General features: G+C 41.4%; 1 protein-coding gene across 1 annotated transcript; it reads left to right on the top strand.

Annotated features, from left to right (window-relative positions):
• Window positions 1–353: 353 nt before the first annotated feature.
• On the top strand, window positions 354–7,707 carry LOC140282173 (L-amino-acid oxidase-like). The gene is made up of 8 exons (XM_072376747.1): window positions 354–409; window positions 511–599; window positions 1,756–1,994; window positions 2,449–2,558; window positions 2,650–2,851; window positions 4,859–4,927; window positions 5,076–5,212; window positions 6,645–7,707. The coding sequence occupies exons 2-8, from the start codon at window positions 575–577 to the stop codon at window positions 7,441–7,443; spliced, it is 1,581 nt and encodes a 526-aa protein (XP_072232848.1). The 5' UTR covers window positions 354–409; window positions 511–574; the 3' UTR covers window positions 7,444–7,707.
• The last annotated feature ends 8,475 nt before the right edge of the window (window positions 7,708–16,182 follow it).

The raw sequence follows: 16,182 nt of genomic DNA on the forward strand, positions 1-16,182 counted from the left end.
GATTAATGGAGAGACGCATTGTAAAAGAGGGAAAAAAGCTGGTGTGGCCTGTTCCTTAAACAGATACTGTATGTAAGCCCCTGTAAAAATACACTTGTATTAAACTGGTTTAAACCAGACTGTTGTCTTGGTTTACTGGCAGGTCACCAGTTAGTATCTGTGACTAATTCAAATATTTACCTTTTAAAAACCACCTACATGGCCTGTGCTGCACTTTGATTTGTGGACTAAGAACGCTGGCCAGCTTAAAAAAGATAACAGGATATGATCAAATAAGGGGAATGCAAACACATTTCAGGACATCAGTCAGTGTATATAAGAGCTGCTGTTTTCTCTGGCTGAGCATCTTCTTACAGGAAGTCCACAGACTGAAGGTGAGAAAGACGAAGAGAGGATCATTCTCCAGCAGGTTGGTGATGAATCTCTTTGCTCCTCACATGTTCCTCTTGGCTTCTCTCCTAAAACACAGAATCTGTAACTTGTCTGTCTGTGTTCATTTTTCTTTCTAAGCTAAATCCTCAGCTTCAACATCTTCATCCACCGGCTGTGGACTGTGTCTCTGCTCCTTTGTGCCATGACAGTTCTGGTCAGCACCGATGGTGAGTGTCAGTGATGGAGCTTCATCTCTGCAGCTCTTCTCAAACAGCTCAACTTTATTGAGTGGCTCATATTGGCCATTATTACACATAAAATGACACCTACAAACATTCTTTGTCATCAATAAATCTTTTTTCATCTTCAGCTTAAAATGTTTAAATATCCTAAAACATGTGAATCAATTCAATTCAATTCAAAGTATAAAGAAAAGTCTAAGACTAAGTACTTTAATACTAAAGCTTATACTTTAGTATACTTTTACTTATACTATACAAAGCACTAATACTTAGTTTATCTTGATCCAAGTTACAGAATAAGGTTGAGTCGTTGACTCAGGAAAGAAGGACTTGATTTTATAGAAGCTTTTTGTTTTTTAAATGCACATCTTTAATGATTTAAACAGCGATTTGTAAATATCTTTTAAAATGTTACATAAATATACCAAACTTGTTCTCAACAGTCTGTCCTGGGATTTTGTACATTCATTGCAGTCCAGTATACATACAGTATGAGTTAACTCGAGTTAACTCGAGTTAAATCTATGAGTTAACTAATATGGGACTGGATAATGTCCAACTTTCATGTGGGTGACCTGGGTTCAAATCCCCTGCATGAAAGATCCAGATCCAGTAGGGGTTCTCAGGCAAGCCTCTTATCCTTCCTGCCGACCCTGTAAGCAGCTTTGGATCAAAGCCAAAGGCAGAAACAGAAACATAAATAGTATGTTTTATGCTACGAGTAATATGCTGAGCACACTTACAAGTATACTTAAGTTATAACAACAAGTAAAATAGCAAAAAATAGTATTGTTTTAGTAATTCTAAGTTCATAAAAGTATACTTAAAGTGTACTTTAATAAAGTAAAATGTGGACTGGAAGTATATACCAAGTACCTTAGTAATATATAGATGAGTGTACTTGTTGTAAACTTGAAAGTGTAAAATGTTCCAATTTAGTCCAAAGAAGTATTTAATTAGTACACTTTCTAGTACACAACAAGTACATGGCCCATAGTATACTTGCTATACGTAGTATAGACATATATATATAGATATGTACAAGTATACTACTTTTGTACAAGGGACGTGTCACTTATTTGGTACTTTATAAGACAGATTTTAAGACAGATTTATTGGCTTTTTCTTTCTTCCCATTTAGTGTTTTCAGTTACTTTGGGCTTACTGCTGCAGCTGTTTACTTTGCACCACAGCATCACTGCTGAAATCACCCTGAAGGACCAATTGGCTGATTGTCTGAATGACACAGACTACACACAGCTGCTGCAGACAGCAGAGTCTGGTCTCCCAAATATAACTGGAACTCACCATGTTGCCATTGTTGGAGCTGGCATGGCTGGACTTACAGCTGCGAAGCTACTGAAAGATGCAGGACACACGGTACATATGACTCAAAAGTATTATGTATAGTAGATGAAGCAGACTGGATTTTTAAGTCGTCTTTTGTTGCATATATTTAGATTAGATTAGATTAGATTCAGCTTTATTGTCATGATACAGGTACAGAGCAACGAAATGCAGTTTAGCATCTAACCAGAAGTGCAATAAGCAGTGAGTGCATGCAGCCTAAATAGTGTGGTTTATAGAGGTATGTACAGGTTGTTTTTACAGCATATGGACAGTATTTGCAGATGAAAATCTATGGACAGGTGAGACTGTATATACAGTTGATTGAGCAAAATATACACAATAATTGATTGAGGTGTTGAAAACATATTATACAGATGGATAGACTGTTCACTGGAACTATAGCATGGTTTACAATAAAGGAAATAGACAGATGATAAGTTGTCATTTAATACTTAAGGCCTTAATTTTGAAATATTTAAACAAGGTAACCATATTGGAGGCAAGTGGACGAGTTGGAGGACGGGTGGAGACCTACAGGGATGAAGACGGGTGGTACGTTGAACTGGGTGCCATGAGGATCCCAAGTACTCATCGGTGAGTGGAACAAGAAAATGAATCTTACTGCTGATCTTCATTCCAAATCTTATGATTTTCTGGGACTAAACTTTCCACAATCTTTCAACAGTATTCTTCACTACTATATCAATAAGCTGGGGCTTGAGCTGAATGACTTCATAATGGATGACGATAATACCTTTGTCCTGGTGAACGGGAAGAAACACAAAGTGTTGGATGTGAAAGATAATCCCGATATCCTGAATTACAACCTGCGAGAGAATGAGAGAAATAAATCAGCCAACCAGCTGCTGGACGAAGCATTAAAGCCGGTACTGTATATGGGGCCACATGCTGCCTAAAATTATTTTAAAGGAATATACACCCTCTAGTGGTTGTAAGAGCAACTGCACGTGAAAGTGGGACAGTTGCATTGTAGAAATAATATAATTTTTGTCCTCACAATCATTCTTTCTTAAACCTAACCAAGAAGTTTTGGATTTTAAAGATGAGCCAAGTTTATAATTATTGCATAATAGACGAAAATAATCATTGATTACTTAAATCTAAAGCGAAGAGTGCAGATAAATACTTTCAGTTATCATATGCACAGCTAAATAGAACTGTTTTCAGCCTGGATTTAAACATTGTCAGAGTAGAGGCTTGTCTCACATCTTCTGGACTGTTCCAGATGTTAGGAGCATAAACCTGAAACGCAGCCTCAGCTTGTTTAGTCCTGACTTTGGGCGCCAGCAGGAGACGCCTCCCTGAGGTTCTCAGAGTCCCAGCTGGTTCATAAGGCTCTAACATGTCAGAGATGTACTTAGACCATGAAGAAACTTGTGCACAAGCAGAGCTGTTTTAAAGTCTATTCTCTGAGCGACAGGAAGCCAGTGCAGAGACCTGAGCACCGGTCTAATATGGTCGTATTTCCTGGTTCTAGTCAGGACTCGAGCAGCAGCGTTCTGGATGTCCTGCAGCTGTCTTACGGCCCGTTTAGAGCCCACTGAGCAGGCCGTTACTTCTGTGGGCCACAGACAATGATTTCGGTTTTGTCTGAGTTTAGCTGGAGAAAATTGTTTTGCATCCACACACTGATCTGTTCGATGCAGCGACACAATGAATCTACAGGCCTGTGTTCTCCTGCTGTTAATGACACATAGATCTGAGTGTCATCTGCATAGTTGTGGTAGAACACATTATAATATTATATACAGCTTATACATATATATTATATACGCATATATTATGCGTATTAGCTGGCCTGATAGAAGCATGTACAGATTGAACAGGTGGGGTCCCAGGATTGAACCATGGGGAACCCCACAGGTCATAGTTATTTGGTCTGAGACAGTTACCAATTTCAACAAAATACTTCCTGTTCTCGAGATAGGACTTGAACCAGTTTGAAGCACCACCAGAGATTCCCACCCAGTCTTCTAACCTCTGTAATTAGATCTCATGGTCAACTGTGTCAAAGGGTCCAGCAGAACTAAGACTTTTCCTGAGTCTGTGTTCAGGCGGATATCGTTTATCACCTTGATCTGAGCTGTCTCAGTGCTGTGGTGGGGCCTAAAGCCTGATTGGAAAGCATCAAAAGCATTGTTAGACAGGAGAAAGTCAGAACAACTTTTTCTCTGACTTATATGGGCCGGTAGTTGTTCAGTACTGTGACATCAAGATTACTCTTCTTTAGAAGAAGCTTAATGGCAGCAGTTTTTAAGGCCTTTGGAAATGTTCCGGTCTGGAATGAGATAGATTAGCGAGTTGTGGCAACAAACTGCTCAACACAGACTTAAGAAATCGAGTGGGCAACTCATCAAGGCAGCACTTTGATGGACTCAGAAAACCCAGACCAACTTATGTTCTAGCCTATCCAATCAGGCAACTTGCTGTGTTTATATGTCACCATAACATCGGAAGGAAGACAGCACAACCAGTAATCCACAGGACTGGGCGCTGGACCAGTGAAACAACAGAAAGAAATAAAATGAATAGATCTTCCCTCCATGGACACAACAAGAAATCTTCTGTTGTTAAATTAACTTCCTTTAGTCTATAAACATTGGTATATGGCAGTAAACAGCTATTTAAATGTGTATGCTCTGACTCTGGAGCAGAACAGAAGCTCGCTGTCCATCATAACGCTGGCCAACCACATGAAAATCTGTCTGTAGGTGCTTCACATATGATTAAATGAAAGCTTGGTGAGACATGCCAAAAAGCCAACAATTTCCATGTATGCGAACTCTTTCATGTCGGATTTTTGGGGTGACTGGAGGATTCATTCAATTGTCAGTAAAAGTGGTGAATCTCAGTTCAAATCCTTCTTTCTGTAGGTGAGAGACGAAGTGAATAAAAATGGATGTAAAGCTGCGCTGAAGAGGTTCGACCAATATTCTGTCCTGGTAAGATTCTCATGTTATATTGATATTAAATGAGATTAAGCTAAAGTTAAATTACCACAAATATGATTAAACTCAGACACATAGAGTTTAGTTATGTGTTCTGTCGACTTTTTTCAGTTTCTTAAAACATTTTTTTCCTGTTGAGCAGGGATATCTGCAGCAACAAACCGATTTGAGTTCAGAGGCGATTAGGATGATGGGAGACTTGCTGAACCAAGACAGCATCATGTCCATGGCGCTGAGTGAGATGATTTACCTTGAGAGTGATATCAACGACGAAACAAAGTAAGGGCTAACACTGCGCCGTTCAAAGTTTATGGGGAGAAACTTCATGTCAACACACACACACTCACATGGTAAAACATTTAGGCGAGTTCAGTTTATTCCAGCAGAAAAACCAAGTCTCATAGCTTCTTTGTATGCCATCCTCTAAAGGGAAACATTGCTAATCACTAGTGAACATTACACACCAGACACCACTAGTGAAATAATGTATTTTTACCAGAAAGTTCCACGAGGGTCAGAAACCTTCTGGTAAGATTTCTTATTTCTTGAAGCCACAGACTGCAGTAACATTCAAGTCAACAGTAGGTGGCAGCAGTGTACCATACAATCTGACTCAAAACAGTAAAGAAAGCAAGCAGCAACTAATCCTATTAGCATTGATGTGCCAGTAAGCAAAGCTGTAGACTATTTTGAACATTGTCGCCTTCGGTATGATGGTTGATGGATGTCCAGCTGAAGCAGTGTCCAAACCAGTGGGTCACCAGCTAAGCTACGTGTTAGCTTCTCTATCTCACAACTGAGACAATAGATGATCCAATGAGCAGCTGCATTGGACGCATCAATGACCACACATGTAGAATCAGTAGACAGCTGCTTATTTGCAATGAACCAGACCCAGGAAGGGCGGCCATCGGCCTCGACCTGCTGGGGTTCGAGAGGACAGAAGAGTGGGGACAACAAACCAAAACACCATTCAAAGGATACCTGCTGAGACAGGAAAACACAAGCCAATGACAACAATCATGCCAAATGTACATAATGTCATAAGACAAAACAAAAGGGGGAAAAAGAGAGCAAATTGGGCACAATTGTGACATAAGAGCGCCCCCAACAGTCTGGGCCTATAGCAGCTTAATTATGGGATGTTTCAGGGTCCCCTGAGCCATCCCTAACTATAAGCTTTATCAGAAAGGAAAGTTTCAGCCTGATCTTAAAGGTAGAGAGGGTGTCTGCTTCCTGAAGCCAAACTGGCAGCTGGTTCCACAGAGAGGGGCCTGATAACTGAAGGCTCTGCCTCCCTTTCTGCTTTTAGGGGCCTGATAACTGAAGGCTCTGCCTCCCATTCTGCTTTTAGGGGCCTGATAACTGAAGGCTCTGCCTCCCATTCTGCTTTTAGGGGCCTGATAACTGAAGGCTCTGCCTCCCATTCTGCTTTTAGGGGCCTGATAACTGAAGGCTCTGCCTCCCATTCTGCTTTTAGAAACTCTGGGAACCACAAGGAAACCTGCAGCCTGAGAGCAAAGTGCTCTGCTGGGGAAATATCCAACTATGAGATCTTTAAGATATGATGGAGCTCGGTCATTAAGAGCTTTATATGTGAGGAGAAGAATCTCAGATTCTATTCTGAATTTAACAGGGAGCCGATGAAGAGAAGCTACAATTACAAACTACAAGAATGTATGGTAACAACTGGAATTTTTCTGTTCTCTAGATTCAGTGAAGTGACTGGTGGAACAGAGCTTATCGTCGATGCTTTTAATGAAATTCTCAAGGACCGGATTCAACTCAACTCACCTGTCAAACGCATCAGCCAATCAGATAATGGTGTCAAAGTGTCATATCTGAAAGATCAAGAGCTTCTAGACCTTGATGCTGATGTTGTCCTGGTAACAGCCACCACCAAAGCAACTCTTTTCATTGACTTTGAGCCACCTCTATCCATCCAAAAGATGGAGGCGCTGAGGTCAGTCCACTATGGGAGCTCCACTAAAATCATTCTCACATTTAGTAAAAAGTTCTGGGAGGATGATGACATCAAAGGGGGAAAAAGCATCACCGACAGGCCTTCTCGTTTCATCTACTACCCCAGCCACAGTTTTCCAACAAATGACAGCGTCGGCGTCCTCCTGGCCTCCTACACCTGGGCCGAAGACTCTCACATCTTCTTAGGATTGAATGACGAAGACCTGAAAGAGGCGACTCTGAAAGATTTGGCTCTGATCCACGGGGATCACATCAAGGGCCTCTGCACAGGGGTGAAAGTGAAAAAGTGGATGCTGGATCCTTACAGCCTGGGTGCCTTTGCTCTGTTCACACCATATCAGCACTTAGAGCACGCCAAGGAGCTCTTCAGAAGCGAAGGCCGAGTGCACTTTGCTGGAGAACACACAGCCTTCCCTCACGCTTGGATCGAGACGGCGATGAAATCTGCAATCAGGGCGGCTACAAATATTAACGATGCAGCACAGAAGGAGTTAGCTGGTGATGTGGACAGAGATGACTTTCTTTGATCTTATTTGGTATTGATTTCGACCAACCAGTAGTTTGAACTTATCTCGAGCTCCAGTTTGAGCTTTCTATGTTAATGTTTGTAGCTGTATGATGCTAATCATGGGTTTTTCATGTGTGAATGATTAAAGAAATATCTAATAATATAAGAAATATATAATAACCCTACCCTCCTCCTATCATCCTTATAACTTTACACTGAGATATTTCTATATTTTTTTTATTTGAGTTGTACAATATATTAATCAATAAACCTGCAAATCTAAAAGTCACCACCTGTGATCTGTAGTTTATTTAAAGTTTCTTCCCCTGGATGTCAGCCATCAATAAATCCAGTTTAAACACATCAATGAAACAAATTAAACAACAACTGTTGCCAATGATTTAATAAATGTTGCACAAAACAGTCCTTAACTTCGCATTCTACACAAGATTAAAACAATCTCTGTTTACGTAGCATTTATAGGACAGAAAGTAAGTGTCCATAAAACTGTCTTAAAGCACAAAGCAATAGCAACTGTCGTTAAGCTTCTTCTAACAATAAGGGTGTAATAGGCTTTGTTGAGACCAGAGAAACATGGCAGGACCAATGAGAGCACAGCTCATTTGCTGATTACATCATGTGATTGCACCATGATCATTCTCCTCTTTCATTGCATCATATCACACCATCGATATACTGTCCACACAAATTGATCACAAGCAAATAAAATCTCAAACGACAAAAGGAGATAATTCTGATTTCAGCCATTTTGGGGGTCTGCAGCTCGAGTTTCGTCCCCTGTGAAGAAGGTATTCGTGGGTAAGACACTGAAGTCTTACAAATATATGATACACTACACTTTATGGAGTCATTATGTGTGGAGGAAGAATTATTTTGTCTGTTTTTGCTTCAGGACTAAAGGTTCTCAATGTCTTATAACATTTCAGGGTTCAGTAGCTCAGGCCTGAGGTGAGTTTTGTTTAGGCTGCAGCACATGTGGGAAAGATGGTGCAACTTGTGTGGCTCCCCCAGTCACTCACGAGCATGGGGGAGCCCTGGGGACGGGGGGGGCATGGCCCCCGCTGATTCATCGTGACCCCGATCACCCCCATCACGTCCGTACTTAAGGTGGCAAACATCGCCGATAAGACCGATGGTGAATGTCCCGTTACTCTAATTCACATTGCAGCGTGCTTTGAGAGTCCGGCGTTTCTATGATACAACTAATGATGCGTTCCAGTTGTACACAGATGTTTCCGAGATCCAAGTCTGATTTTTAATCTGAACCCCATGTGAAGTCGGATCCGGCTCGGAAAGTTCGGAAAGTCGGATTAATCTTACCAGCCCTACGTAGAATTCCTGCTATGGATGTTTACTCGTGTAAACAGCAGTTATATGTGTATTTGTACGTTTGTAAGGTTGGGATGCGCTGGGAGTACTCAACTTTGGGGTCATATTTTTCCCAGTTTCATTGTAAAAGAACGCACCAAAGGGTCCTAAAGAGGAATGTGTTGCTGCACATGTTTCACTGACGGAGCGAATGATTTCATTTCAGGAAAAAAAGACAGAAAAAAAAGAAACAAAGGACAATCGGAGCGTTTTTAAAAAAAAGCAAACTGTAAGGTTTTGGTGGGTGATTGGTATTCCAGACAGCTTCATAATGTATGGCTGGTGTTAATCGGTCTTTGTTTAACAATATTTATTGTTGTTTATCCATGATTTCAAATAATTCTACAATGGCTTTTTTGTTAAAAGTATTGGCCCAAAGGGTATTACAAAAGTAGCTACCTGAGTGCCGGTTAATGCCCAAATTACTTGTTGACATCATTTGTTGACAGCTTGCCCCCCCCCCAGTTAAAAAATCCCATCTGAGCCCCTGGCCACTGGAGCAGCTTCCAGCTTCTGTGGTCACAAACTCATCAATAAAACTGTCTGGGAATGAAAAGCCTGCTTAAATTCTCTAAATTTGGCATGCAGCTGTATTCTGGCCTTTATGGTGAAAGCATTCAAACAGAACTGGGTGAGCTGGTTTGCCATGAAGCATCAGCTTTGGCTCGCTTCCTCTCCGTTAGCAGCAGCAACTCTTTCTTTTTTTGTTGTTTTTGAATGCTGACTTTTCACTAAACTAAAAAAATCAAAAGTTGTTGTTTGTTTGAAAAATACTGTGGTTGAAGCCCTTCGGTGGGCAATGACATTTAGCAAGTATCTTTGGATAAAAGTCAGCAACATTTGATGTGTGAGGACACCGTTTTCCAGGAAACGCCTCAAACCCCAGTTCTTTTCCGAGTTCTTCCAAAGTTTTGGTCGGGAGATGTTTATTTTCAGGCTCAGAATCGTTCTCGCCCCAGTGTGCACTCGCTATCCACTTCTTCATCTTGGAACTATGACAGCAAAATGCTGACCAGAGCACGGAAGGTATGTTTACCTTGCCTCTTAGTTTGTTCTGGCCAGGATTTGCTCCAGTCACTACGTAGGCTTCAATGATGCCATTTTTTACGCAGTACTTTTGCATTACACATTTGATGCATTCCTCCATTTTTTGCCAGCTGCCACCGTTAAAAGTCATCGCTTGTGGAACAACGTTAGTCAGGGTGAACGTTGAGATTTTATCATCGTTTTCAAATGCATGACAACTTGGATATAAATGGCCCCTATTGTATTTTGTATTATATTTTTTGTCCCGGAGATAATCACTGTTATTGGCTTGGTGCTTGAATATGCCATCCCACATGTTGTTGGTTTCTTCAAGCTGCAAACATTGAAAGCTTCAGTCAGTGCCGCTGATACAGAATCAGTACAATTAAATGACAGTTTTGTGATGTGTTGTTGCTGGTGCTTCCATAAATTAAAGACACACATACCTGTGGCTCTATCATCCAAGGTACTTTAGGTCTTTTTCCTTTTTTCCCTCGGTACTTATATGCTGAAAACACTGGAATCTTGTTCTCGATGTCGTAGAGCGTCAAAAACCTTCTCTTGTTCCGGAAAGTCTGGCAGATGGGTTTGTACCGGTCCTGCTTCTTGATGATGCCCTTTTCTAAGATACCTGGGACCCGTGGAGGAGTTTTATCCAGAAGAAACTCGGAGCAGTCGGACACCTTACTCACCACTTCAGTCACAGTGGGCACGATGGGCAGAAACGCAGCAAAGAACAGGAAACACCTCATTCTCGATGATGAGCTCTAGATAGTTTTAGGAGAAAAGATACCACAAGTTGAGGTGGAGTCGGAGGTTGAGGACCCAAATGCAGGATTACGCATTATGCCATGGCCAACACACAGCCTGCTGCAAGGCAAAGGAACAGAGGGCTTTGATGCCACACAACACTAAACATACTGATTCGGTTCTGGGACAACATCTGGGTCTCGTGTGTTGTCACGCCTAAAAATGTAGCGTTTCTCAGGGTTTTGTCTTTATGTGCTGCCGCAGCCCTTCTCGCCGTTAGCTGTTATAGTCCGTGTTCAAGAGTTATTATCACCCCACCATCACCACCACCTCAAACTCCAGGAAATCCACCAATCACAAGATCATCTCCTCAAGAGGAGGCTTTCCATCATTCTGAGCTAACTGCAGAACACAAGGAATACAAGGAAGGCTACCCTAAAAGGACCAAAGATTCAAAATAACATGACAGGAAATATCATGCTGTGTCTTCTTTAAATTCACCAAATACCAAACTCAAGTTTTGTGGTAACATTCAACCTTTTGCCTGCATCCCCAGCTGAGGTGTTGGTTTAGGAAACCGCTTGAAGTCACCACACAAGAAAGATGTTTAGGGGTTAACGCCCTGTGAAACTTTTCCATTACGAGTCCAGAGATCTATCAGCTTAAACGTAGCAGTTTGACAATGAAAGCTAATGTATATAAGGTATATGTGGTGGAACTGCACAGTTATGATAAGGTGAAAATGTTCAGAAAAAGGAGAAAGAGGGACGGTTTCACCACATGGACTGTCATGCAGCCCATCCATCCAGGGTGTACCCTGCCTCCCAGCCCTGAACTGGGTTAAGCGGGTATAGGAAATGGACATCATCAACGTCCAATTTGAAAAACAGAAGTAGTCATTACCCCCCGCCTTTCGCCCAATGACTGCTGGGATAGGCTCCAGCCCACCCGCTACCCGACTGACGGATTGACGATATAGGAAATGGATGGATGGAAGTAGTCATTACCACTTCCTGTGATATAATCATTGGATTGTGTTAGTTGGAACATGTTAGTTTAGGCTCTTTGTCGTCAGAAAACTGAGGACATTGGTGCTTGGTCTTTCTGCTGCTTTGAAAATATAACGTCACGAAACAAAATACATATTTTTAAACTTATTGATAGATAGAAAAGCAGTCAGCTACACAATGGAAACAATTATTAAAGTACAGGATTTAGCAGCCTAATGATTTGTATGGTCTGATGTGAGCTGCAGCCTGATGTTTCCTGTTGTTGTTATGTGGTGGGACTTTACGCACGTCATATCAGAGCAGTACACCACCAATGTGTTTTGGGCTCAGCAACTATAAAATCAAAGGATCGTACAAAAATATCTTCATTGTTACTTCTTCTGCAGTTCTTGAAAACATCCAAATGCCCATTTAATAGCTGCTGTATGTATTGACCTGAGAAAACAAATTTAATATAACTAACATAACTTTGTTATCCGACTTTTACTTCCAGTAAACGTCCGACAGCTGTGATGGAGCAGCGCAGCTAAGCTCAGTTATGAAGTGATTTCTCCAGAGTTGAAGCACTTTTTATGTAAAACACCAGATTACAGTTGAAAATTACCGTTGGACTGAATGAACATATTAGGAAACAGGAAGACTTTACCTGAAGCTTTGCAGGAACCAGAAAGAAGAAAAAGTCTCGGTTTTTCACGCAGACGACAGAAAAAGGTCTTGCTGTCACCAAAAAAGTCTCAACTATCTGTCTATCTTCCGTTCACATGTCCTTTAATACCCAAACAACCGGAAGAGGAGTTCACCAACCACAGCTTTTTTTCTTTTTCAGTACCAAAGAAACACCTTCTGTGTTACCTGAACTTCATGATACATAATTAGCTTAAAAAACATGGTTGTTTATATTTTTAAAACTCTTGCATCCTGAATGCCTCTCATATTATCTATAGTATAATTCCAAGTATGATTGTTATGATTGTTAAAATGCAATTGCATTTGCTTACTATGAATGCAAAATAAAAAGCCTTCATGTTTCTGTGGGAGGTTCTGTAGAAATGTTTATAGGTTGCAACCACTTAACCACAAACCACAGGCATACATGAGTGTACAAAAAAGAAGAGGTAACAGTCTACCACAGAAAAAAGGGTCACAGCACCAATGCACAGGAGCACGGTGGTGGAGGGCTGATGATCTGGGCTGGTTCTGCAGCCACAGGACCTGGGCACCTTGCAGTCATTGAGTCCACCATGAACTCCTCTGGATACCAAAGTATTCTAGAGTCAAAGAACTCTTCTTCTCGCATGGCCCTTTATTCCGATCCTGGTCCGGCAAACATGCACACCATCCCTTCCTCTCTCACCAACTTCTTAAAATTCTGAGAAATTTATAGATATTACTGCAATAATGAAGGCGGGAAAGAGTTTCAAGGTAACTCTAGGTTGTTGGCTGACAAAGGCATCCTTTTTAAAACGCTTAATTTGAGCAGAAAAAGCAGGTTAGTCCATCTGCTTTGTCTCTTCCAAGCACTGTTTAAATAAAAAAAAAGAGCTGCTGCAGCTTTGACAGGTTCTCACTGAAGTCAAATACTGGCCAAAATGCTTTCATCTGAAAGTCATTGTGACTAATTGTGGTTAAGATCAACTGTGAAATACAAGTGTGAACATGACCTGGTGCGTGCCTTAAGTTTGCATGAAAGCTTCTGTCACCATGCAGCAACATTGTGGCGACAGCTGACATTTTCCACTTGATTTTCAAACTACAGCAGAGTCTGAAGGCATGTTTCAAGAGCTGTTTAAAGGTTTGTGATGCTGTGATCTCAGGTGTGTGTTAACATGATGCCCAGGAGGAAAGACATCAGCAAAGATGTGCTGCCCATCAATCTGGGAAGGGTTATAAGGCTGTTTCCAAACTATCTGGAGTCCATCATTCTACAGAGAGAAAGATTATTCACAAGTGGAAAACATTCAGGACAGCTGTCAATCTTCCCAGGAGTGGACGTCCCAGCAAGTTCACCCCAAGGTGAAAAAGCCCAGAGCTACATCTCAGACTCTACAGGCCTCAGTTAGCATGCTAAAGGTTAAAGGTCACCCAAGGTGAAAAAGCCCAGAGCTACATCTCAGACTCTGCAGGCCTCAGTTAGCATGTTAAAGGTTAAAGTTCACCTCAAGGGAAAAAAGCCCAGAGCTACATCTCAGACTCTACAGGCTTCAGTTAGCATGCTAAAGGTTAAAAGTCACCCCAAGGGAAAAAAGCCCAGAGCTACATCTCAGACTCTACAGGCCTCAGTTAGCATGTTAAAGGTTAAAGGTCACCCCAAGGTGAAAAAGCCCAGAGCTACATCTCAGACTCCACAGGCCTCAGTTAGCATGTGAAAGGTTAAAGGTCATGACAGCACAGTTAGAAAAAGACTGAACAAGGATGGCTTGGTGAGCCGTGAGGACAGCGTTTTCCAGGATTTCTTTCCGGCTAACTTCATACGGAGTTTGCTGCTGCTAGTTTTGTGGCAGGATATTCATCAGAATTTGATGCCAACTTTGAGTACGATGGATGTCGTTCTTACCGGAGTGAATGAGCTGTGCTGCAGTGGCGCGCATCGATGACGTCATCCCACTGGACGCATGTGTAGAAAGCCCCCTATAAGCCCCCTGATAGCCCTGGATAACAACAACATGGCAGCTATGAGCTAACAGAGCTATAGCACACGTTCATTCATTCATTCATCTTAAAGTATTGGTGAAATAAAGGCAGATAATGCCTTATTTAGAGGCTGTATTGTGCCCCATTCTCTCCCGTTATATCGATACACGACCTGACTTCAGATAAGTGGAAGATAATGGATGGATTGTTGATATAAAATCGCTACAAAAATGTTTTTTTTTGTTTGTTTTCTCACAAAATATTTCTTTATGGGATACCTTTCAATGCACTATCACAACTGATCTGTGTGAAAAGGCCAAATTTGAATGTACTGTCATAGTTTGTGAGTTGTAGTTTTTGTTGATGCTATTGTTCTGTTGCACCACCAGGGGGATTTTGTGCCCAGATTTTGTCTGAGGCCTCTGCACCTCAGACATAAACAGCACCAAAGAAGCACAACTATCGCCTCCTGTGTCTGTGTTAGAGCCAAAAATGAAGTACATGTGCTGAACTATCTCTTTGTATTAACCACTGCAGCTGAGTTTCTGTTTCACAGCTTCTTCCTCCATCACAGGAAGAGCAGGACTCTCCAGGATCACAGAGCCACCTGAACAAAAAGGGTTTGATGTTTAATTAATGTTGGAAATACCTCTGTAATCTTGTTTAATCACCACTTTGATAAATTCACTGCTTGCTATATCAATGACAGCAAAGCGGCCCGACAGCATGATAGAGGCTCCACCAAGCATCACTATAAGCACACTTTCCCACTCTTCACCTATAAAGATTTATTTTCATTTGTTACTCATATCAAATGCTAGACTTGTTTGAATTTTTAAAATACAATAAAGTGATAGTTTTGGAAATGAAATTCCTCTATTTCACCACCAGGGGGAGATAGAGGAATCTAGTTTTATCCATATTCTGCCCAATTGTCAAGGTGTTTTAGGCTTTTTCAGGCTGTAGTGTGAGATCAAACCCTTTTGGAATACAGATGCAAATTAAACGAATGCATATATGGGGAGAACATGCAAAGTCCACACAGAAAGGCCAGGTCGGGATGGTTGATCGGGCCACTAAGTGCTTGGGCCACCTCTCAGTGGTTGACTTCAGACAAGGGAAGAGTAATTATGGCGTTTTCTGGTCACGTTGATGTATGGTAGTTTGATTTCATCTTGTTGCTTATGTGAACCTTTCTGAATAGGTCCTGTTTGCTCTTTCGTGCGTTTCATTTCCATTGTATTTTGAAAGTGTCTGTCAGATTTCTGCTTCCACCTGCTGACGACTTTCTGGTTGCAGAGATATTTTGCCCAGATTCAATACAAACAAACTTTGTTCAGACTTCCATTGCCTTGCTGAACAACCATAGCTTACTTACTTCGTTTTGATTGCTGGCTCTACAAACAGTTGGGCTCTAATAAAGTTTATTTCACTAGTTAGGCCAAACTCTGCAGAAAAGAGTGGAATTATATGAGACTATACCTCAGCTTTCAACACCATCATCCCGGATGTGTCGGTCATTAAGCTGTTGGACTCAGTTTCATCTTTCTAGATGAAAAACTTCTTGACAAATCGCCCACAGACAGCGAAAGTCGGTCGTCGCCTCTCCTCCTGCTCTACCTACTCTGCACCTCCACTTACCTTAGGTTTGCTGGTGATACCACGGTGATGGGACTGATTTCAGGAGGGGATGGAAAGAACGACAGGAACAAGGTCCTGAAATAGACAGAGTGATGCTCAGAAGACAAACTGTGGCTAAATACCACAAAAACAAAGGAAATAATCATCGACTTCAGGAGAACTGTGAGAGAGTGAACATTGATTCAATGACAGTGTGATGAAGGTCTGACCAACTCTAAATGTGTTTAAGTATGTCTTCAAGGGGACAAACGAGCATTATTTTGCAGATAGTCACCATCAGTGCTTCCCAAACTGTAAAACATTCAAATGTA

The sequence above is a fragment of the Leuresthes tenuis genome, unplaced genomic scaffold (assembly GCF_036924035.1).
Source record: "Leuresthes tenuis unplaced genomic scaffold, fLeuTen1.0.hap1 SCAF_22, whole genome shotgun sequence".
NCBI classification, from domain to species: Eukaryota; Metazoa; Chordata; class Actinopteri; order Atheriniformes; family Atherinopsidae; genus Leuresthes; species Leuresthes tenuis.

What these genes read in the sequence shown, in the direction of transcription:
- LOC140282173 (XM_072376747.1), top strand. Translation starts at nt 575, where the DNA reads ATGACAGTTCTGGTCAGCACCGATG. An exon ending in AGGATCCCAAGTACTCATCG is followed by an intron (nt 2,559 to 2,649) that starts GTGAGTGGAACA and finishes ATCTTTCAACAG; the next exon opens with TATTCTTCACTACTATATCA. An exon ending in TGGACGAAGCATTAAAGCCG is followed by an intron (nt 2,852 to 4,858) that starts GTACTGTATATG and finishes TTCTTTCTGTAG; the next exon opens with GTGAGAGACGAAGTGAATAA.